We start from the raw sequence: 19,729 nt of genomic DNA on the forward strand, positions 1-19,729 counted from the left end.
TACAAATCAGGCATGTTTTATTTTGTACCTCACAACTTTTTCTGTGGGTAAACCATCTTATTCGAAAACATTTGAACTTTTGAACACGGCAAGCAAAGTGCAACTAAAACATTTTATGACCAAGAGGGACCTCTGCTGGCACCTGCCCGTCCACAATCTTGACTTACAGCCAAGACAATTGAGTACACTACTAGTCTACTACATTAGAATTTAAAATCACAATCTTCCAGTTATTCCTAATAGCATCCGGCCACGTTGGAAGGATAATCGCAGACGTCAATTTCCTCCCGATAAACCAAAGTAGAAGCGCAGTTCTGCAACGAAATGAAGAATTAGATCCACTTATCTTTGATTTGAGCCTATCTAAGATTTTAACTTACGAAGAGATAGGCGTTTCCGTTTGAGCACGTGTAAAATGTGTTAGAGCATCTGGATTCCGGATTGGGGTAGTTGCCGTTGGCTTTAACAGCGCAGCTGAATGGTACCGGTTGGTCGGTGGTTGATGTCGTGGTGGTTGAAGTTGTTGTCTTCTCAGTCGACGTTGTTGTTATCTTTTGAGTTGTTGATGTTGTTGGCCCTGTTGTCGTCGTTGGTTCAGTGCCATTTGTCGTCGATGAACAGTCGGCTGGACTGGAAACTCTCGTGTGATTTTGAATGAATTCCAGGTGAGCCTGGACCCGTGTAAAAATATTTGGCCCATTGATTCCGTCGTCAAAAGAGTTCCCTCTTCCGGCTACTCCGAGGATGGACCATCTTCCGCATTCCACGTTGTAGTAATTCATCGGCCCTCCGTCGTCGCCCTTTTCACATACAGTACCAACAACACAGTCAATTTTCGATTAATTTTTAAGCTATTGAAACAATAAGAAATTACATAGCGGGGACGATGCCCTTGAGATCCGTCGCTGCAGACGACTTTTTCGCCGGAGAAGTTGCCAATTCCGGCCGCTTGTTGGCACTGGCCGTCGGTCCCAAACGAAGAGATGACGGTCGTTTCCGTTTTGCGCAAAACGGAACTGAAAGAACCGGATGAATCGTGTTGTCCCCATCCGGTGAGGACGACGGAATCGTTGACGTGATCCGGATCGTCTTCAGCCGGCAGACAAGCCGGTTGGACGTAATCTATTTGGGTGGAAACCAAAAAACAGATTTATTGATTTCGGATTGAATTGAAATTAGATTTGATATAGTTACACACCTGTGAAATTGACTGGGCTCGAAAGTGTGACGATGGCGATGTTGCTCTCGACATTCCAGTTCAAATAAAAGACAATTCGATTCCAGTCAAATTGTTGATGGTGGCCGTCGTCGTTGTTAATGTCGTGGGCTCCCAGGGTGATGTTCACAATTTGATTCCTTAAATCGTTTTCGTTTTGGACGCAGTGGGCAGCTGTTAGGACGTGTCGATCGCTGATGAGGGTCCCCCCGACAAGTGAATAATAGCCCGTCAATACTTTTCATTTGGATGTGGGCCATCCAGGGGAACTGGCCGGGAATGGCCTCACTTCCTCCCGCAATCCTCGACGTGAATTTCGGTCGGCCGCACTCAAATGTTGGCGCTTGATTTTAAAAAATTGAAAAAGGCAAATCAAATTTCGGAAAATTAATTTGAATACAATTAACTCTAATTTACCTTGTTGGGTTGACTCGGCCGGGAAAGCGAAAATGCCTAGAAACAGCAAAACCAAAAGAGTTGCAGAGTTGCTCATTTTTCTTTGACTTGAATAATTTGATAGTTATTCATTCGATAGATGTTTTGACAAAGCGTTTGATGTTGAACTGATGTCCATCTCTCTGCCCGAGGCGCTTATATACACGGCAGTCGTGTGCTAATTAATCGACTATACGAATGGTATTATCTGGGGCTTTTTTTGTTACTTAATTTTTCCCACCAATGAATACGTCACTGGATGTTGAACATGAAATGGATGTTGAACATCCAGTGACGTATTTCTGAAAGTGCCGCGCCGTCGTTCCATTGGCCAGATTCCTGAGTTTATTCCCCTGCGGCGACTCAAGTGAATTCGATTCAACTCCTCTGAAACGACGCTTGATTTTTAAATAATATTTGATGAAACCAGATTTAAGCACGAAATGACTCACACTATTTCATATCATATTAACAATCCGTCTATCCGAAATTCCGGCTTCTGCAAGGCTTATAAGGGGGCAATATAATTATTTCGGCGGGGAATTCAAGTGTCGCAGATATAAATGAATATCAGACTTTTATTAAAGGGGAATGTTGTGCGCAATATGTTTTTTCAAAATTGCCAAACCACCAAATGAACATTCTGCTGTTTAGTAGCGCGCCGGCCTTAGTTCTTTTTATGGCACCGAAGATTACAAGGGGATTAGGCCCCTATTGCGCTTATCTCTTACGAGCCGCTCATTTCATCTCGGCAGTTTGGCTTCGTCACAAGCAAATCTTTTATGACTTCCAATTTTTGACGCGGTATATTTGATTCAGACGACAATTGTAGACAAAGAATGAATCAGTTTGGCCATTATTATGCGGTATATTTATCCAATCGTGAGCGTATCATTTGTCGTCGACAGTTATATCATTATCTTTACATTTTTTAGTTCGTTTGGCTGGAATTATAGCGAGTGGATATGCATATGTGCGATGGCTGATTTCAATTATTGCTGGCTTGTTATTTTTCTTTTAGTTGAGTGCTGCGTTTTAATTGCTCTGTATTACACAACTCAACAGGAAACTGATTGAAACGAGCGACAGGGACAGAAAGGAAAAGGCTTGACTGCTGCCGGAAGGTTGTGGGGATGTAGTTGTCCTAGCGGAAGTAGAGCTGATAGTGACTGTGCTGCTGCTGGATGGCGCCGTTGTTACTGAAGTTGTTGTTGAAGTTACAGGTGTGGTTGTGGAGACTGTTGCTGCAGTTGTTGTTGTTGTGGATGGTTTTGTTGTTGTGGATACTGTTGTCGTAGTTGTTGTTGTTGGGACGGTTGAGGTGTCGATTGAGGTGTCGGTTGAGGTGTCGATTGAGGTGTCGGTTGAGGTTTCGGTTGTGGTGTCGGTTGGTTCGTCCGTGGTGGTTGTAGTTGTTGTGGTTGTGATGGGCTTCAATCCGGTGATGCCTCCGATCCAGTCCAGGTATCCCCTGACACGTACAAAGACGTTGGGTTTCCTGGCCGTCGGACATCCGACGGAACTGTCACCCACTCCGGCCACTCCGACGACGAACCACCGGTCCCATTCGGCGTTGTAGAAATTCATCGGACCACCGTCGTCGCCCTTTTCACATCAATTCAAATTAGTTCTATCAAATTCAGAAATTTGCATATTATAGAATAAGAAATTTACGTGGCAGAAGCGACGCCCTTGAGATCCGTCGCTGCAGATGACCTTTTCGCCGGAGAAGGAGCCCAATCCGGCCGTCTGCTGGCACTGGCCGTTAGTCCCGAACGAAGAAATGACGGTCGTCTCCGTTTGGCGCAAAACCGGACTAAATCCGCTGTCCACTGATGAATCAAATAATGATGCATTTGAATGGCAAATCTAATCTATAATTGAATTAAAAGTGAATTGAATTTACCAGCACTGGAGAAATTTCCCCATCCGGCCAGGACCACCGGATCGTTGACTTGGTCGGAATCACCGGCAAAAGGCAGACAAGCCGGTTGGACAAATTCTGAATAATTAATGTCATAATTATCATTTTAAATTCAACGTTAATGTTTTTAAAATATAATACCGTTGAAATAGGCGGGATAGGGGAGCCGGATGAGGGCGATATCGTCCTCGACTTGGCCGTAATTCCAATCGGGATGAGACTTCAAATTAGAACCGGAATCGACGTCAAAGATTTGCTGATTGGACGATGAGAGCGGAGGAGAAGTGACGTCGTGAGCGCCCAGCGTGACTTTGAGGCTGATGACTCCGAAGAGGCAATGGGCAGCCGTGAGGACGTGATGGGCGTCGATGAGAATTCCGCCGCATGAGGAGGCTTCGCCGCTCCAGAATTTTAATTTCAGGTGGGTCATCCACGGGAAGGCGTTGGGCGTGGCCTCCATCCCTCCAGCGATCCTGGAAGTGACCATCGATCGTCCGCATTCAACATCTGTATAACATTCAAGTGTAGAATACACATCAAATTGAATGTAATTAAGATCAGCATTTGATCATGAAATCAGATGATAGTTGATTACCTTGCTGGTGAGTTGGATGCACCAGGAAGAGCAGAGCGGCCACGACTAGGAAATGCTGCTGGGTGATTCGAATTTGATTGCTGGCCATTGTTGGTTGTAGAGTTTGTTCAAGTGCAGACAACAGGTCCCGGGATACTCGTGACTGTACCTCGCTGGAGGCTCAGTTTAAATAGGCAGAACATTTTGGCTCAGATCTGATGTGGTCTCATTTCCTTTTTGACAAGGAAAATTAGTCCTCAGCTATGAAAACAGGAGCGAATGACGCACTGACTCTCGAATTCAACGTTTCTTAAATACCTACCTTCGACTTGACTGGATTATTCACATACGCAATAAGCCAATAAAGTTAAGGGGATATTTAATCGCAAGGTTCACGAGGTAGCTATATTTTCCTCTAAATTGTTTACCGGTACTACCTTTTGAAAATGTCCCTTCTATTGGTCGTGCAATATTGTGAAATTGAAACGTTATTCTGTTAATCAGCACGTTCGTTTCACTTTATTGGCTAGCAGCGCAAAAATCCCGGCTCGTTGATTTACTGCCCTCGTTATTTTCCTTATTGGGGCCTCACATTCTATTGAAATATATGGCTGGTGATTAAATTTTAAACTCTAAAGTCTAAACACTAAAATATGGCTTGTTTTCTTCCGAAATCCAAACACGATTCAATTCGTTTTACAGTTCACCGAGTGCAATATGTACGGTAAGATATGAAGATGATAACATTGGGTTTGCTTTTATATCCCTGCTGGTTTTACCGTTTTATTTCGCGTGTTTTAAGTTTCAAAAAAAATATTTGCAAGCAAGGTTAACTTTGGGGAATGGGGATGTTTATTGGCCTTTAATTGTCGTCATTGTCGTAAATTAGTTGTCGTTCCTTCCACGGAGTTGAAGAAATGGTTAAGTGGAAAATCATGGATGCAGTGTAATGGACTAGCCTACTTTATTAGAATTAGCAGAGCTTTAGACTGCAGGAGTCTATAGCTCTGGAATTAGGAACTGATTAATACATTCTTGACTTGCAGAGTTGCAGCCAAGAAAATCGACAATTTGAAAATTAAAGCAGAGTCCGGTTTTTCTTAATAGCATCCGGCAACGTTGGAAGGATAATCGCAGACGCCAATTTCCTCCCGATAAACCAAATCAGAAGCGCAGTTCTGTAAACAAACCAAGAATTAGATTGATTTATCTTTGATTCAATGTCAGAAAACTTACGAAAAGGTAAGCGTTGCCGTTTGAGCACGTGTAAAATGTATTGGAGCAGCTGGAGGCTGGATTGGGGTAGTTGCCGTTGGCTTTACCAGCGCAATTGAATGTTACCGGTGGGTTGGTAATTGATGCCTCGGTACTTGTTGTTGTTGTTGCCTCGGTAGTTGTTGTTGTTGTCTTCTCAGTTGTCGTTTCAGTCGTCGTCGTTGTTGGGCTTTTCGTTGATGTCGACTGGGAAATAGTTTGAGTTGTTGTTGGAGTGCCAGTCGGTGTAGTTTTAATTGTTGTCGTCAACGTCGTCCGGATCATCAAAGGGGTGGTGCTAAAGTCGGACCCTGGTGCGATGATTTGCTGGACCCACGTCGAATAGGAGCTCAACCTTGTGTAGCCGGAAGGGTAACCCATCTGGCAACCTGCGGCCGACCAGAAGGAAGCGATCCCGATCTGTTTCCACGTTCCATCCGGCTGTTTTAAATTCAACGGCCCGCCATTGTCGCCCTGTTTCAATTGCAAGTCAAATTATTCTGTATTTTCATTTCGGTGAAGTGGCGAATAAAAAAAATGGCTTACCCCGCATATTCCGTTACTATTTCCTCCACTGGTACACATCATACTCTCCGTAATAGGGACGCTGTAGTACGACTGGCATAGGGAATTGGAGATGACCGGAACCGTCACTTTACGGAGAACCTGGCTACTGCTAGTAGAACCTTGAAGCCAACAAATACAAGATCACTAGCTCATGTTGGTATAATTGGTATTGTACGTATGTAATAATAGATGTTTTGGCGAGAGATATAAAAACCCTGTTATTACCATCAGAAGTTCTACCCCATCCGGCAACGGTGGCATAATCGCCGGCGTAACTCGGCCCGTTGGGAGCGGCCAAACAAACTGGGCGGATGTATTCTGTTTTATAATAGAAATTGTGGCATGGGTTTGAATTCAATAGGAACAAATTGTGAACAAATGATTGCAATAATTATTACGGGTAAAGGTGACGGCGGTATAGAGATAGACGAGAGCAATGTTGTTATCGAACTGGTTTGGATCCCATCCACTGTGAAGCAATAGTCCTTGTCCCTCGTACATTTTCCAAGTCGTTTCGGTGGATGAGCTCGAGCGATTGTGCAATCCCAGGTAGACGAGGATCGACTTTGTTTTTTCGCTGTTTAAATGCGGCCGGATCAAAGCAGACGAAACAAAGTCAATTATTCAATTCATTTCTGGATGCGCATTTAAATAATTAATATGGATAGACTCACTTTGGTACTGTCGCACAGGCGGCCGCCGTGAGAATCCATCGTTCAGACACCAAACTTCCTGTGCAACTGTAGATCTTGCCACTTTCCATTTCTACCTGGAGGTAGGCTTGCCACGGGAACTCGTTGGGGGCCGTTTCTACTCCGCCGACGATCTTACCGTCGGCCATCCGATTGACATCATTGGCCACTCCGCAATCGGCAAACGAAGATCTCTCCACTTTATGTAATGTAATTAAATTAAACCAAACATTCATGTGCATATAGTACGAATGATTGTATAATTTACCATTTGATACAGCCCATGTTGTTGACGACAGACCCTTGACGGAGAGCGGATGAACGACGACGTTAGTAACTGAAGACGCCAACGGAATAATCGAACAGAAACCCAAAGTGGCCACTCCCAGACAGATGACGACCGTAAGAGCAAAGTTAGATCTGATGCTTTTGACAGACATGATGTTATTCAGCTATGAAAACAGGAGCCAATGACGCGCTGACTCTCAAATTCAACGTTTCTTAAATACCTTCGACTCGACTGGATTTTGCACATACGCAATAAGCCAATAAAATGAAGAGGATATATTTAATCGCAAGGTTCACGAGGTAGCAGTACATTCCTCTAAATTATTTACTATTACCTTTTGAAAATGCCGCTTCTATTGGTCGTACGATATTGTGAAATTGAAACGTTATTCTGTTGATCAGCACGTTTGTTTCACTTTATTGGCTAGCAGCGCCAAAATCCCAACTTGTTGTTTACTGCGCTCGTTATTTTCCTTATTAGGGTCTCACATTCTATTGAATGTATATGGCTGGTGATTACCTTTGAAACTCTAATCACAAAAGAAAAATGGCCTCTTTCAACTCTCGAAATAAAAAACACGATTCAATTCGTTTTACAGCACCGCGCGAAGGGCATTAATGTACGATAAGATATGAAGATGATAACATCGGATTATTTGTTTTTGTATCCCAATTGGTTTTATTTCCCGTGTCTGAAATTTAAACAAAATTATTTGAAAATAAGGTTAACCTTGGGGGAATTTGGGGATGTTTGGCCTTTAATTGTCGTAAGTTAATTGTCATAAATTAATTGTCATTCCTTCCATGAAAAAATGGTTTAATTGAAAAATCACGAATATTTTTTTATTGAACTGTTCTATTGTAGGCTAACATTCCAACTACTACAAAAGAAATAATAATTAAAAAAAATACAATATCGACTTTCATGAGTCGATAGACCTGTAGAATCGATATTTATCATTTCCATCGATATTAATCATGCAAATTAGAAGACGACGTGCCGTCTGATAAAGAGAGTAAAAGTTCGAAAAACAGAGTAAGATACCAATTTTTAAGACTACAAAGAGAAGAAATGAATAACCCTTTTTTTTAGAACTCACACGTGAGTGCACGAAAAATAGCACAAAAAATAATCACTAAAATGTGGTTGTGTTTGAACACTGCTGATGTGGCTCTTCATGATCTTCACTCCATGCTGTTTGGTAGGTAGATGAAACTAAGGATGCAAATGAACTGATTCTAGTAGCTTAACTGAGAGAGTTAAACCTGTTCAATGTTCCTTGTAGCTGCTGATCGTGTTCATGTTTATGTGTGTCATTTGATTTGCCATTTGCTGGCACTGTCTAACCTTTTCCTTTGTGCTGGTTGGAAGTGAGAGCCAGTCATCATACCCACGAGAAAAGTCAGTTCTGCATTGTGCTGTTATTGACGTGTTGTCGGCAGCAATCTCTGCAGCAGTCATCACCTGGATAATGAAATTTGTTACGTTTAGTACTGTGACTTGCTAGATATTGTTACTGATGCATGACTTGCACAAATGCATTGAAGTACATGAAACAGTTTTGTATTTTCCATTTAGATAAACAGCATCAAGGGCCTCTAGATTGGAGAAACTACCAATGTCGTTGTCGATCGAGTGGGACGGATCTCTTCTTTACATTTCTTCAAATGTCCTCGTGAGTGTGACTGGGAATATTCACGAGGACACCCTTTTCCCTATCTCAACTGATGAACGAGTCAACCAGGCAGAAAGGTAGGACTAAATTGATCTCTATTCTTCCTTTTTGACTGTTTGGTGAGTTTAATTATTAAAACTTGACGTAGTACAGAGTATTTAGGATTATTCCGGAGCAAGGCAGTTGACTGAAAATGTTTATTCTTGCCGCTTTTGTTGACTCAGCCAGGGTTATTATTAAAATTACTCTTTTGTATTACGACTTCATATCAGGCTTGTTTTGTATCTCACCACTCTGGTGGTGGATTTAAACAATCAAATTCAAAAACATTTGAGCTTTAAACACGTCAAGCAAAGTGCAACTAAAACATTTTATGACCAAGAGGGACCTGCCGGCACCTCCGTACAATCTTGACTTGTGTTAGCCAAAACAATTGAATACTACATTAGAATATAAAATCACAATCTTCCAGTTATTCCTATTAGCATCCGGCCACGTTGGAAGGATAATCGCAGACGCCAATTTCCTCCCGATAAACCAAAGTAGAAGCGCAGTTCTGCAACGAAATGAAGAATTAGATCCACTTATCTTTGATTTCAATGTAGGATAACTTACGAAGAGATAGGCGTTCCCGTTTGAGCACGTGTAAAATGTGTTAGAGCATCTAGAGGCTGGATTGGGGTAGTTGCCGTTGGCTTTACCAGCGCAGCTGAATGTTACCGGTCGGTTGGTGGTTGATGCCGTGGTGGTTGGGGTTGTTGTCTTCTCAGTCGACGTTGTTGTTATCTTTTGAGTTGTTGATGATCAGTCGGCTGGACTGGAAACTCTCGTGTGACTTTGAATGAATTCCAGGTGAGCCTGGAGTCCTGGACCCGTGTGAAAATATTTGGCCCATTGATTCCGTCGTCAAAAGAGTTCCCTCTTCCGGCTACTCCGAGGATGGACCATCTTCCGCATTCCACGTTGTAGTAATTCATCGGCCCTCCGTCGTCGCCCTTTTCACATACAGTACCAACAACACAGCAGTCAATTTTCGATTAATTTTTAAGCTATTGAAACAATAAGAAATTACATAGCGGGGACGATGCCCTTGAGATCCGTCGCTGCAGACGACTTTTTCGCCGGAGAAGTTGCCAATTCCGGCCGCTTGTTGGCACTGGCCGTCGGTCCCAAACGAAGAGATGACGGTCGTTTCCGTTTGGCGCAAAACGGAACTGAAAGAACCGGATGAATCGTGTTGTCCCCATCCGGTGAGGACGACGGAATCGTTGACGTGATCCGGATCGTCTTCAGCCGGCAGACAAGCCGGTTGGACGTAATCTATTTGGGTGGAACCAAAAAATCAAATTGATTGATTTCGGATTGAATTGAAATTAGATTTGATATAGTTAAACATCACCCGTGAAATTGACTGGTCTGGAAAGTGTGACGATGGCGACGTCGCTCTCCACATTCCAGTTCGAATAAAAGACAATTCGATTTCAGTCGAATTTCTGATGGTGGCCGTAGTCCTTGTTAATGTCGTGGGCTCCCAGGGTGATGTTCACAATACGATTCCTTGAATCGTCTTCGTATTGGACGCAGTGGGCAGCTGTTAGGACGTGTCGATCGCTGATGAGGGTCCCCCCGACAAGTGAATAATAGCCCGTCAATACTTTTCATTTGGATGTGGGCCATCCACGGGAACTGGCCGGGATGGGTCTCACTTCCTCCCGCAATCCTTGACGTGAATTTCGACCGGCCGCACTCAAATGTTGGCGCTTGATTTTAAAAAATTGAAAAGGCAAATCAAATTTCGGAAAATTAATTTGAATACAATTTAGTGTTGTATTATCTTGTTGTGTTGACTCGGCCAGGAAAGCCAAAATGCCTAGAAATAGCAGAACCAAAAGAGTTGCAGAGTTTCTCATTTTTCTTTTACTTTGAGAATTTGTTATTTTGAACAAGTGTTTGATGTTGAACTGATGTTCATCTCTCTGCCCGAGGCGCTTATATACACGGCAGTCGTGTGCTAATTAATCGACTACACGAATGGTATTATCTGGGGCTTTTTTTGTTACTTAATTTTTCACACCAATTTCAACATCCAGTTGACGTATTTCTGAAAGTGCCGTGCCGTCTGAATTGCAAATTGCCACATCCCCTAGATAATTCCCTTGCGGCGACTCAATTGAATTTAATTCAACTCCTCTGAAACGACACTTGATTTTTAAATAATATTTGATGAAACCAGATTTAAGCACGAAATGACTCACACTATTTTATATCATATTTAAAATCCGTCTTTCCGAGATTCCGGCTTCTGCAAGGCTTATAAGGGGGCAATATAATTATTTCTGCGGGGAATTCAAGTGTCGCAGATATAAATGAATATCAGACTTTTATTAAAGGGGAATGTTGTGTGCAATATGTTTTTCAAAATTGCCAGCAAACCACCAAATGAACATTGTGCTGTTTAGTAGCGCGCCGGTCTTAGTTCTTTTTATGGCACCGAAGATTACAAGGGGATTATTGCGCTTATCTCTTACGAGCCGCTCATTTCATCACAGCAGTTTGGCTTCGTCACTTTATAACTTTTATAACTTCCAATTTTTGACGCGGTATATTTGATTCAGACGAAAATTGTAGACAAAGAATGAATCAGTTTGGCCATTATTATGCGGTATATTTATCCAGTCGTGAGCGTATTATTTGTCGTCGACAGTTATATCATTATTTATACATTGTTTAGTTCGTTTGGCTGGAATTAAAGCGAGTGGATATGCATATGTGCGATGGCTGATTTCAATTATTGCTGGCTGATTATTTTTCTTTTAGTTGAGTGCTGCGTTTTAATTGCTCTGTATTACACAACTCAACAGGAAACTGATTGAAACGAGCGACAGGGACAGAAAGGAAAAGGTTTGACTGCCGGAAGATGGTGCGGATGTAGTTGGCCTAGCGGAAGTAGAGCTGATAGTGACTGTGCTGCTGCTGGATTGCGCCGTTGTTACTGAAGTTGTTGTTGAAGTTACAGGTGTGGTTGTGGAGACTGTTGCTGCAGTTGTTGTTGTGGTTGGGACGGTTGTTGTTGAAACTGCTGTTACAGGTGTTCCGGTTGTGGATACTGTTGTTGTGGCTGGTGTTGTTGTGGATACTGTTGGTGTGGCTGGTGTTGTTGTGGATACTGTTGTCGCAGTTGTTGTTGTGGTTGGGACGGTTGTTGTTGAAGCTGCTGTTACGGGTGTTCCGGTTGTGGATACTGTTGTTGTTGTTGTTGTGGATGCTGTTGTTGTTGTGGCGTCGGTTGAGGTGTCGGTTGAGGTTTCGGTTGTGGTGTCCGTCGTTGGATCAGCCGTAGTGTTAGTTGGTTCATCTGTTGGGGCGTCCGTGGGGGCGTCGGTTGGGGCGTCGGTTGGGGCATCGGTTGGAGCGTCGGTTGGGGCGTCGGTCGGGGCTTCCGTCGGTGCATATGTTGAGGCTTCGGTTGTTATTTCTTTTGCAAGGTTTTCCTCTGTGAGCTCATTGTGTAGCGGAGCAAAGGGCTGAATGACCTGCTCCATAAAAATTACAATTCCAAATCAAAATTGCTAACAAAGGAATCACCCAATAATATCAGGCGATGCTGAATTCAGATATCAATCATAGTATATTCAGGTAATATCAGGTACCTTGGCACGGATCTCGGGTGAAAGGACGAGCTGCTGCTGGTGTATGTCGTAATAATCACCAGCAGAGGCCGAACGAATAATTGAACAAGAACCCAAAGTCCCTGTTAAAGCCACGACAGCCATTGCTATTACAACCACAAAACTGAATTAAGAAGACATTTTTTGGGATGCGGGTTAGTTAGGAGACAACTTGAGACAATCGCGTAACAACTATGGAGCGCTCGACTTCATTATTTCCTTTATATGTAGGCTATAGCATTGAAAAGTGATACAGGATACAGCTTTTACTCAGAGTTGAAACTAGCTCACCGAAACGTGAGCTTAGCTCAAGCTCTCCGCTCATGGCTTAAAAGTGAGCGGAGCTCAAGCTCAAGCTCGCACAAAAAAAAAGATGAGCTTCGCTCAAGCTCACGTTCGCTCAAGCTCATTTCCAAGTTTTATTTTAATTAATAAAATGCAACTGGCAACAGGGTTTTTTGGTTTAAAATTTGAATTTAATGAAGCCTATAGCATCGAATTAATTGGAGTCGAATCCAAGGGTTCCGCAACACAAATTTACTTTAAAATTAAAGGGATAAACAAAGAAAAATAAAAAAATTTACAAAGAAGGGTGCTTACGAACGACTCCCCACCCTACTTCCTCATCCCTACTCTTACCCTTCCTAGTCTTCCTACCTTTTTATTTTTTTAAAAAAGAAATAAAACCTTTTGTAAAAAAGGAAATTGACGCAAGGAAAAAGTAAAAAATAAATAAAAATTAAAAGCTAATTTAAGTTGCGGACCCTGATGGGATAAACCTCAAAATTAGAATAAAAACAGTAAATTAAAAATTTCTCTAAGTTAGACATTTTATGCGAGTCCGGTGGGAAATTTTGTATAATTTAGCAAATAAATTTCAATTTTGGCCGTTAGATGGCGCCACAGGCGTGAGCAAAAGCTCATGAGGCAAAAGCTCAAGCTCAAGCTCACACTTTTCCAAAAAGAGCGGAGCTCAAGCTCAAAGCTCACAAAATGAGTGAGCTTTTGAGCTAAAGCTCAAGCTCTCGTGAAGCTCGTTTCAACTCTATTTACTATCTAAATGCTGTATGACTGTTTCAAAACTAATCTGACGTGAATTTAGGTTTATTGCCATGGCATAAAAACTGTTGAAATCGTGAACTGCATGTATAGCTATTAAACAGTTAGACATTTTGTGATATCGCAAGACAAATAGCCTACGCCATCGTAACTACACCGTCAATGCAACACATCTAGCTAGTCATCTATTAAGCTAGCTTTTTATAATGACTCTACATAAGCTCACTCAGGTTAATATCATAAATGATAGCTGGGAATTCAAGTGTTGGCACATGCGCGACAATTCTTTTAGGTTACGACTCTTCTCCCCAAATTCAGAACTGACAAACCTGACATTGTATTATAGCTGCATTCGGGTTAAAATAATACAGGCTATTTTACCCTTCGGTCCCTAATATAGGCTACAATAGCAACCCTCATTGCCTGAGAAATATCAAATGGCGATGATGCTGGGGAATAAACCGTAGTGAATCCACAATCTTCAACAGTATAGTAGGCCTATAGAGAACATCGTTTCATTATTTGATAGACCTAGCTGCCTAGTCGCCATTTTAGCCTCAGTTTTTTTGTTTTCACAAAACATTTCGGCAACATTTCAGTTCATCATTGAATTGAAATCACCGAACAAAGCACTATGCAGCTGCTGTCTGGCATCACAGAACCCACGAAAATGTCAACTTAATCATTCTAAAATGAAATGAAAGAATGGGTTCTGTTGCGCCTTTTCTTAATTTTAATTGATTTTTCCTGGGACAGTTCAGAAGCAAATGGGAACTGCCATTATTGCGTTTGCGATATCAAATTTTGTCTATATTACAAAAAGTGAACCATCTGTGAACGTATCCGCTCCGCTAACAAATTAAATTTAAACCTTATCTACCCACCCAGATGATAGTATCCTGTAGAAAAAAAAGATGGCCAAATGGACGTTATAAATTGAACAGATAGAAGGATAAATCAAACTGAAACCATAATCTTTGAAAACTCGTCTGCGTACATGGAATGAGAGAATGAATATTTTAAAAAATATTTTTTATAATGTTTTATTTATTGTTCGATCATGAGTACAATATGTTATACACCCAAATTAAAATAGGAAATTTGACACCGAAACTAAAATTTTGTAAGGTAGCAGTACACACGTTGTTCATAAACTTAATGATTCGATTAATGGTATGTGACCTAATGCTGTCCAATCGTTAAGCTGACCAGGACACTGATTGAAACAAGCGACAAGGAGAGAAAGGAAAAGGTTTGGCTGCTTGACGACGGTGTCGTAGATGTAGTAGCAGGGGTTGTTGTTTTGATCGTGGTTGAAGTTGCTGTCGGAGTCGTTGTTGGTTTCGATGTGGAAGTTGTTGTTGTTGTCGTGGTTGGTTTAGTTGTGGAAGTTGTTGTAGTTGTGGTCGGCATTGGAGTTGTTGTGGTTGTTGGTGTAGTAGTGGTTGTTGTAGTAGTTGTGGGTGCTGGTGTAGTAGTGGTTGTTGGTGTAGTAATGGTTGTTGTTGGAGTCGTCGTAGGAGTTGTTTCCGGAGTAGTTGTGGTTGCTGGTGTAGTAGTGGTTGTTGGTGTAGTAGTGGTTGTTGTTGGAGTCGTCGTAGGAGTTGTTTCCGGAGTAGTTGTGGTTGCTGGTGTAGTAGTAGTTGTTGGTGTAGTAGTGGTTGTTGTTGGAGTCGTCGTAGGAGTTGTTTCCGGAGTAGTTGTGGTTGCTGGTGTAGTAGTAGTTGTTGGTGTAGTAGTGGTTGTTGTTGGAGTCGTCGTAGGAGTTGTTTCCGGAGTAGTTGTGGTTGCTGGTGTAGGAGTGGTTGTTGGTGTAGTAGTGGTTGTTGTTGGAGTCGTCGTAGGAGTTGTTTCCGGAGTAGTTGTGGTTGCTGGTGTAGGAGTGGTTGTTGGTGTAGTAGTGGTTGTTGTTGGAGTCGTCGTAGGAGTTGTTTCCGGAGTAGTTGTGGTTGCTGGTGTAGGAGTGGTTGTTGGTGTAGTAGTGGTTGTTGTTGGAGTCGTCGTAGGAGTTGTTTCCGGAGTAGTTGAAGTAGTATCGTCTATTCTCTGTTGAATATCCTGCAAGACAAACGCGATAATTAATGCATCACATTTCGGTTTTAACAGATAGGACGCTCCATATTTGACAGCGTACGAAAACTACATTACTAATTCTATAAGAAATAGTTTAACAGTCATACCTTGAGATCCAGCAACTTGACGTTGGAATACTGCGGCTGTAAGTTATAAACGTTAATGTCAGACTTTGCCAACGGAATCGTCGAACAGTGACCCAAAGTGGCCGCCACCAGGACGATGCTGGCCGTTACGATAGCAGTTCCGAGTGAAAATTTGACAGACATGGCGACGAGCGAATGATCAACCCTGGGAAGGAAATCGTCTAGCAGCAACTAATAGACAGCGTCTGACTCTCTCTGAATGTTTCGCAGCATTTTATAGAGAGAGTTATTGAGATAGTGTCTTCTCTTACAATCTACATACTCGAGGTTGGGCTCAAGGGCCAAACCTTATCGAAATAGTTACTGTAAGTTTTTTTTTTTCGTTTTTAACATCCGGCATGACATTTAGCATGATGACGTTCATTTGCTTGGCTATATCTATTCACACAACAGATAATGCACATTTTACCTGCTCCTTAAAAAATTATTTCATGACGGTATGAGTAAGTTATGTCGGCTAAAGCCAAATGGCAAATGCCGAAAGAGATATAGTCTCAAATCAAATTGACCCCAGCGGTCATCAAAACGACAGCGAAGATAACAAAGAATCTATTCAAGATCTTTCCACGTCTTTCCAGACATAATTGCAAGTGCTGGGCGTTGCTGCTTATTAATAAGCTCCAAATGGTGTGATGGCTTGGCGCTCTCTGCTTCAATGTTTTTCAAGTGCTTTTAGGTGTCGAAACCGGTCAGGGCCTGATGCCAATGGTGTTAATTAGTCTAGATTGTATTATGCTGTTATCTTTGTGAGATTTGATGGTTATTGCTTCACGCGCGGTTGACTCACGACCGAATCTTATGTGCGACTTCATATAATAATACGACGAGCTTTCAGCACGAGCACAGTTCTTTGTTTATTCTAATGAAGATATCATTGGTCTCAACATCCACTCGTTTTAAAAGCAATTATCTTTTTTTTTTTCAAATCCTGCCCAAAAAGCGCACGACTAATATGTAAATAATGGTAGTTCTATTATCTTAAAAGGTATGTACATTTCACGTTACAGAGCAACGGTATATAATATAGAAGAATCACAACAATTGGCCCATTTTTGACGTGACATTTTCAACACGTTACCGTCACGAAATCAACGGTTTCTGCATCCGGCGACATTGAAAGGGTAATCGCATACGCCAATTTCTGCACGGTAAACCAAACCGGAATGACACGGCTGTATATATAAATATAATGAGATTTGTTTATGATTCTCTCCAATAGCTCGGCAGTTGAGATTAATTGAATGAACTTACGAAGAGGTAAGCGTTTCCGTTCGAACATTTATAGAAATTTGCAGAGCAACTGGAGGCCGGATTCGGGTAGTTGCCATCCGTTATTCCCTTGCAGGTGAAGGGTAACGGTTGGTCAGTTGTTGTCACAGTTGTTGTCTCCATCATCGTCTCAAAATTATTAGTTCCATGTTCTGTTGTTTCCTGATCAGAAATGCTGCAGCCGGTTACACTGGAAGGATAATTGCATTCGCCGAATGTTGCATCGTAAACCAAACCGGAAGGACACGGCTGTATGTACATAGTAAGAATTTTGGTTATTCTCCAATTGAAGTAAAATTATTGATTAATCGAAAACTCACGGTGAGGTAATCGTATTCGTGGGAACATGTGTAGAAATTTGTAGAGCAACTGGAGGCTGGATTCGGGTAGTTGCCATCCGTTTTGCCCATGCAGAAGGCTATGGGTTTCTCAGTTGTTGTCACAGTAGTTCTACTTATCTCTGTCGTCGTCGTAGTTGTTGGTGTAGTAGTGGTTGTTGATGTAGTAGTGGTTGTAGGAGTAGTTGTGGTTGTTGGTGTAGTAGTGGTTGTTGGAGTAGTTGTGGTTGTTGTTGTAGTAGTGGTTATTGGAGTAGTTGTGGTTGCTGGTGTAGTAGTGGTTGTTGGAGTAGTTGTGGTTGCTGGTGTAGTAGTGGTTGTTGGAGTAGTTGTGGTTGCTGGTGTAGTAGTGGTTGTTGGAGTAGTTGTGGTTGCTGGTGTAGTAGTGGTTGTTGGAGTAGTTGTGGTTGTTGTTGTAGTAGTGGTTATTGGAGTAGTTGTGGTTGCTGGTGTAGTAGTGGTTGTTGGAGTAGTTGTGGTTGCTGGTGTAGTAGTGGTTTTTGGTTTAGTAGTGGTTGTTGTTGGAGTCGTCGTAGGAGTTGTTTCAGGAGTAGTTGTGGTTGCTGGTGTAGTAGTGGTTGGTGGTGTAGTAGTGGTTGTTGTTGGAGTCGTCGTAGGAGTTGTTTCTTGATCAGAAATGCTGCAGCCGGTTACATTGGAAGGATAATTGCATTCGCCGAGTTTTGCATCGTAAATCAAACCGGAATCACACGCCTGTTTGTACATAGTAAGAATTTTGGTTATTCTCCAATTGAAGTATAATTATTGATTAATCGAAAACTCACGGTGAGGTAATCGTATCCGTGGGAGCATGTGTAGAAATTTGTAGAGCAACTGGAGGCCGGATTCGGGTAGTTGCCATCCGTTTTGCCCATACAGAAGGCTATGGGTTTCTCAGTTGTTGTTGTCACAGTAGTACTTCTTATCTCTGTCGTCGTCTCAGAAATGTTTCCACCTTCTGGCGTCGTTGTGTAAACATTTTCAATTGGTGGAACAACGCCCGAATAATCACGAATGAAATCGAGTCGATTTCCCACTCGGGTGAACACGTTGATGGTTTTATGGCTACTGTTACAGTCACTAGTTTCACCCCTTCCGGCTACTCCGAGGACGAACCACCTCTTCAATTCAACGTTGTAATAATTCATCGGTCCGCCATCGTTACTCTTTAAAGGAAATTCTGTAATGTTTATAAAGTCCTATTTAAAAAGATTAATAATTATTATTACGTTGCAGTTCTGGCCGGATCCTTGTTCAGTACAGATGACGTCATTAGCCGATAACGCCGGGACTTTTCTTGCCGTTTGTTGGCACTGACCGCCAGATAAAACTGTCGTCTGGATTTTACGCAAAACGGATCTGAATGAGTTGTACTCACCCCATCCGGTTAGAACGACGGAATCGTTCACGTGATTGGTGTCATCCGCAAACGGAAGACAAGCCGATTGGACGTAATCTAAAAATAAGGAATGAATAAATACCCTAAGTAATTAAAAATTGATTTTTATGGTTAGGTACCTGTGAAAGTGACTGGTTTCGAGAGAGTAACGATGGCAATGTCGGGTTCCATTGATTCAATTCCGGCCGGAATCACAATTTTCTTCCAGTCGAATACTTGGCCGGAACTCTCACCAAATTTGATGACGTTAGTACCCAAGGTGATTTTCAAAAGATCATAAATTTTATTAGTCTGGTTGTGAACGACGCAACGAGTTGTTGTCAGGACGTGAGTGCCGCTGATAAGAGTCCCGCCGCAATGAAACAATTGCCCATCGCTGTCACGAATAAGCAAATGGGCCATCCACGGGAACTCGTTGGCCATCGTCTGACTCCCTCCGACGTTCCTGGACGTGAATGTTGATCGGCCGCATTCAAATGTTGGCGCTGCATTACATTCGTGGAAAAAATGAAAGAGTTATCAATTAAGTTAATTACTTTAATTTTAATTTTATTAATTACCTTGTTGGGTTTGATGGGCCAAGAGGAAAACCACAAAGACGGAAGACACAACACCTGACACCTTTGCAGCGGAGTTTCTGTGGGCGACCATATTGGTTATTTCTTTAATTGGATTCCGATTAATTTAGGGTGAAGGACTTGGCTGTTGCTTGACCGATATCTTCTGAAGTTCGAGGCCATTTCAGTTGGCCCTTTAGACGTTCGCTCACTGCTACGCTAATTCGGCACTCCCTCCGTTTATTACGAGCTCTTATCAACTGATCATAATCATATGTTTATGGGATTTAATGAGCATGAAATGCGCAGACAATAAAAGTTTTGAATAAATTTTCAAGTTTAGTCATATTTTCCCTTGTGGATGTTCCGCCAAGCTTATTAGCCCATGAATAACGTCTGGACAACAATTTGACAGTAATTCCTTCTGAGTGGCAGGCAGCCGATTGACACAATCGACAATAAATCGGGAGCATAATTAAATAATTATTACGTATTACACTGTAGCAAGTGAAAGTCTAAAGACAAAAATTAAGCTTCTCCTCTACGAATTCATATCAATTTACATATTTGCATGTCTCGAAATTCGAAAAAGAC

The 19,729-nt window shown here is 42.1% G+C and overlaps 4 protein-coding genes across 5 annotated transcripts; all 4 read right to left on the bottom strand.

The window, feature by feature from the left end:
• LOC124326195 (chymotrypsin-like protease CTRL-1) lies at nucleotides 1–7,145 on the bottom strand. The gene is made up of 8 exons (XM_046784897.1): nucleotides 6,931–7,145; nucleotides 6,645–6,861; nucleotides 6,369–6,547; nucleotides 6,196–6,288; nucleotides 5,950–6,089; nucleotides 5,487–5,877; nucleotides 381–481; nucleotides 1–314 (listed from the first exon to the last, which is right to left on the bottom strand). Exons 1-8 carry the CDS (start codon nucleotides 7,100–7,102, stop codon nucleotides 237–239), a joined length of 1,371 nt encoding a protein of 456 aa, XP_046640853.1. The 5' UTR covers nucleotides 7,103–7,145; the 3' UTR covers nucleotides 1–236.
• Nucleotides 2,443–4,321, bottom strand: LOC124326262 (chymotrypsin-like elastase family member 2A). Its single transcript, XM_046784989.1, has 6 exons — nucleotides 4,171–4,321; nucleotides 3,717–4,082; nucleotides 3,558–3,653; nucleotides 3,326–3,483; nucleotides 3,050–3,256; nucleotides 2,443–2,932 (listed from the first exon to the last, which is right to left on the bottom strand). Exons 1-6 carry the CDS (start codon nucleotides 4,256–4,258, stop codon nucleotides 2,687–2,689), a joined length of 1,161 nt encoding a protein of 386 aa, XP_046640945.1. The 5' UTR covers nucleotides 4,259–4,321; the 3' UTR covers nucleotides 2,443–2,686.
• Nucleotides 4,973–19,406, bottom strand: LOC124326086 (mucin-2-like). Of its 2 annotated transcripts, XM_046784701.1 has the most exons (8): nucleotides 19,139–19,406; nucleotides 18,698–19,063; nucleotides 18,409–18,635; nucleotides 17,965–18,345; nucleotides 17,162–17,893; nucleotides 16,890–17,090; nucleotides 5,386–5,451; nucleotides 4,973–5,327 (listed from the first exon to the last, which is right to left on the bottom strand). In XM_046784701.1, exons 1-8 carry the CDS (start codon nucleotides 19,227–19,229, stop codon nucleotides 5,250–5,252), a joined length of 2,142 nt encoding a protein of 713 aa, XP_046640657.1. In that variant the 5' UTR covers nucleotides 19,230–19,406; the 3' UTR covers nucleotides 4,973–5,249. The 2 variants fall into 2 exon arrangements, with proteins under 2 accessions (XP_046640657.1, XP_046640658.1); XM_046784702.1 differs by lacking the exons at nucleotides 4,973–5,327; nucleotides 5,386–5,451; nucleotides 16,890–17,090 and adding an exon at nucleotides 14,362–14,813 and having other exon boundaries at nucleotides 17,359–17,893; nucleotides 19,139–19,390.
• Nucleotides 11,214–12,488, bottom strand: LOC124326525 (integumentary mucin C.1-like). Its single transcript, XM_046785423.1, has 3 exons — nucleotides 12,277–12,488; nucleotides 11,805–12,159; nucleotides 11,214–11,624 (listed from the first exon to the last, which is right to left on the bottom strand). Exons 1-3 carry the CDS (start codon nucleotides 12,397–12,399, stop codon nucleotides 11,458–11,460), a joined length of 645 nt encoding a protein of 214 aa, XP_046641379.1. The 5' UTR covers nucleotides 12,400–12,488; the 3' UTR covers nucleotides 11,214–11,457.
• Nucleotides 19,407–19,729: the final 323 nt, after the last annotated feature.

Source organism: Daphnia pulicaria, chromosome 2, assembly GCF_021234035.1.
Source record: "Daphnia pulicaria isolate SC F1-1A chromosome 2, SC_F0-13Bv2, whole genome shotgun sequence".
Lineage (NCBI taxonomy): Eukaryota > Metazoa > Arthropoda > Branchiopoda > Diplostraca > Daphniidae > Daphnia > Daphnia pulicaria.

What these genes read in the sequence shown, in the direction of transcription:
- LOC124326262 (XM_046784989.1), bottom strand. Translation starts at nt 4,258, where the DNA reads ATGGCCAGCAATCAAATTCGAATCACCCAGCAGCATTTCCTAGTCGTG. An exon ending in GGGAAATTTCTCCAGTGCTG is followed by an intron (nt 3,484 to 3,557) that starts GTAAATTCAATT and finishes TTGATTCATCAG; the next exon opens with TGGACAGCGGATTTAGTCCG. An exon ending in CAACAACTACAACCACCACG is followed by an intron (nt 2,933 to 3,049) that starts GACGAACCAACC and finishes ACAACAGTATCC; the next exon opens with ACAACAACAAAACCATCCAC.
- LOC124326195 (XM_046784897.1), bottom strand. Translation starts at nt 7,102, where the DNA reads ATGTCTGTCAAAAGCATCAGATCTAACTTTGCTCTTACGGTCGTCATC. An exon ending in AACATGGGCTGTATCAAATG is followed by an intron (nt 6,862 to 6,930) that starts GTAAATTATACA and finishes CATTACATAAAG; the next exon opens with TGGAGAGATCTTCGTTTGCC. An exon ending in ACGGAAACGCCTATCTCTTC is followed by an intron (nt 315 to 380) that starts GTAAGTTAAAAT and finishes ATTTCGTTGCAG; the next exon opens with AACTGCGCTTCTACTTTGGT.
- LOC124326525 (XM_046785423.1), bottom strand. Translation starts at nt 12,399, where the DNA reads ATGGCTGTCGTGGCTTTAACAGGGACTTTGGGTTCTTGTTCAATTATT. An exon ending in CACCCGAGATCCGTGCCAAG is followed by an intron (nt 12,160 to 12,276) that starts GTACCTGATATT and finishes TTTATGGAGCAG; the next exon opens with GTCATTCAGCCCTTTGCTCC. An exon ending in CGTCCCAACCACAACAACAA is followed by an intron (nt 11,625 to 11,804) that starts CTGCGACAACAG and finishes CTTCAACAACAA; the next exon opens with CTTCAGTAACAACGGCGCAA.
- LOC124326086 (XM_046784701.1), bottom strand. Translation starts at nt 19,229, where the DNA reads ATGGTCGCCCACAGAAACTCCGCTGCAAAGGTGTCAGGTGTTGTGTCT. An exon ending in GAAACCAGTCACTTTCACAG is followed by an intron (nt 18,636 to 18,697) that starts GTACCTAACCAT and finishes CCTTATTTTTAG; the next exon opens with ATTACGTCCAATCGGCTTGT. An exon ending in ACGAATACGATTACCTCACC is followed by an intron (nt 17,091 to 17,161) that starts GTGAGTTTTCGA and finishes ATGTACATACAG; the next exon opens with CCGTGTCCTTCCGGTTTGGT.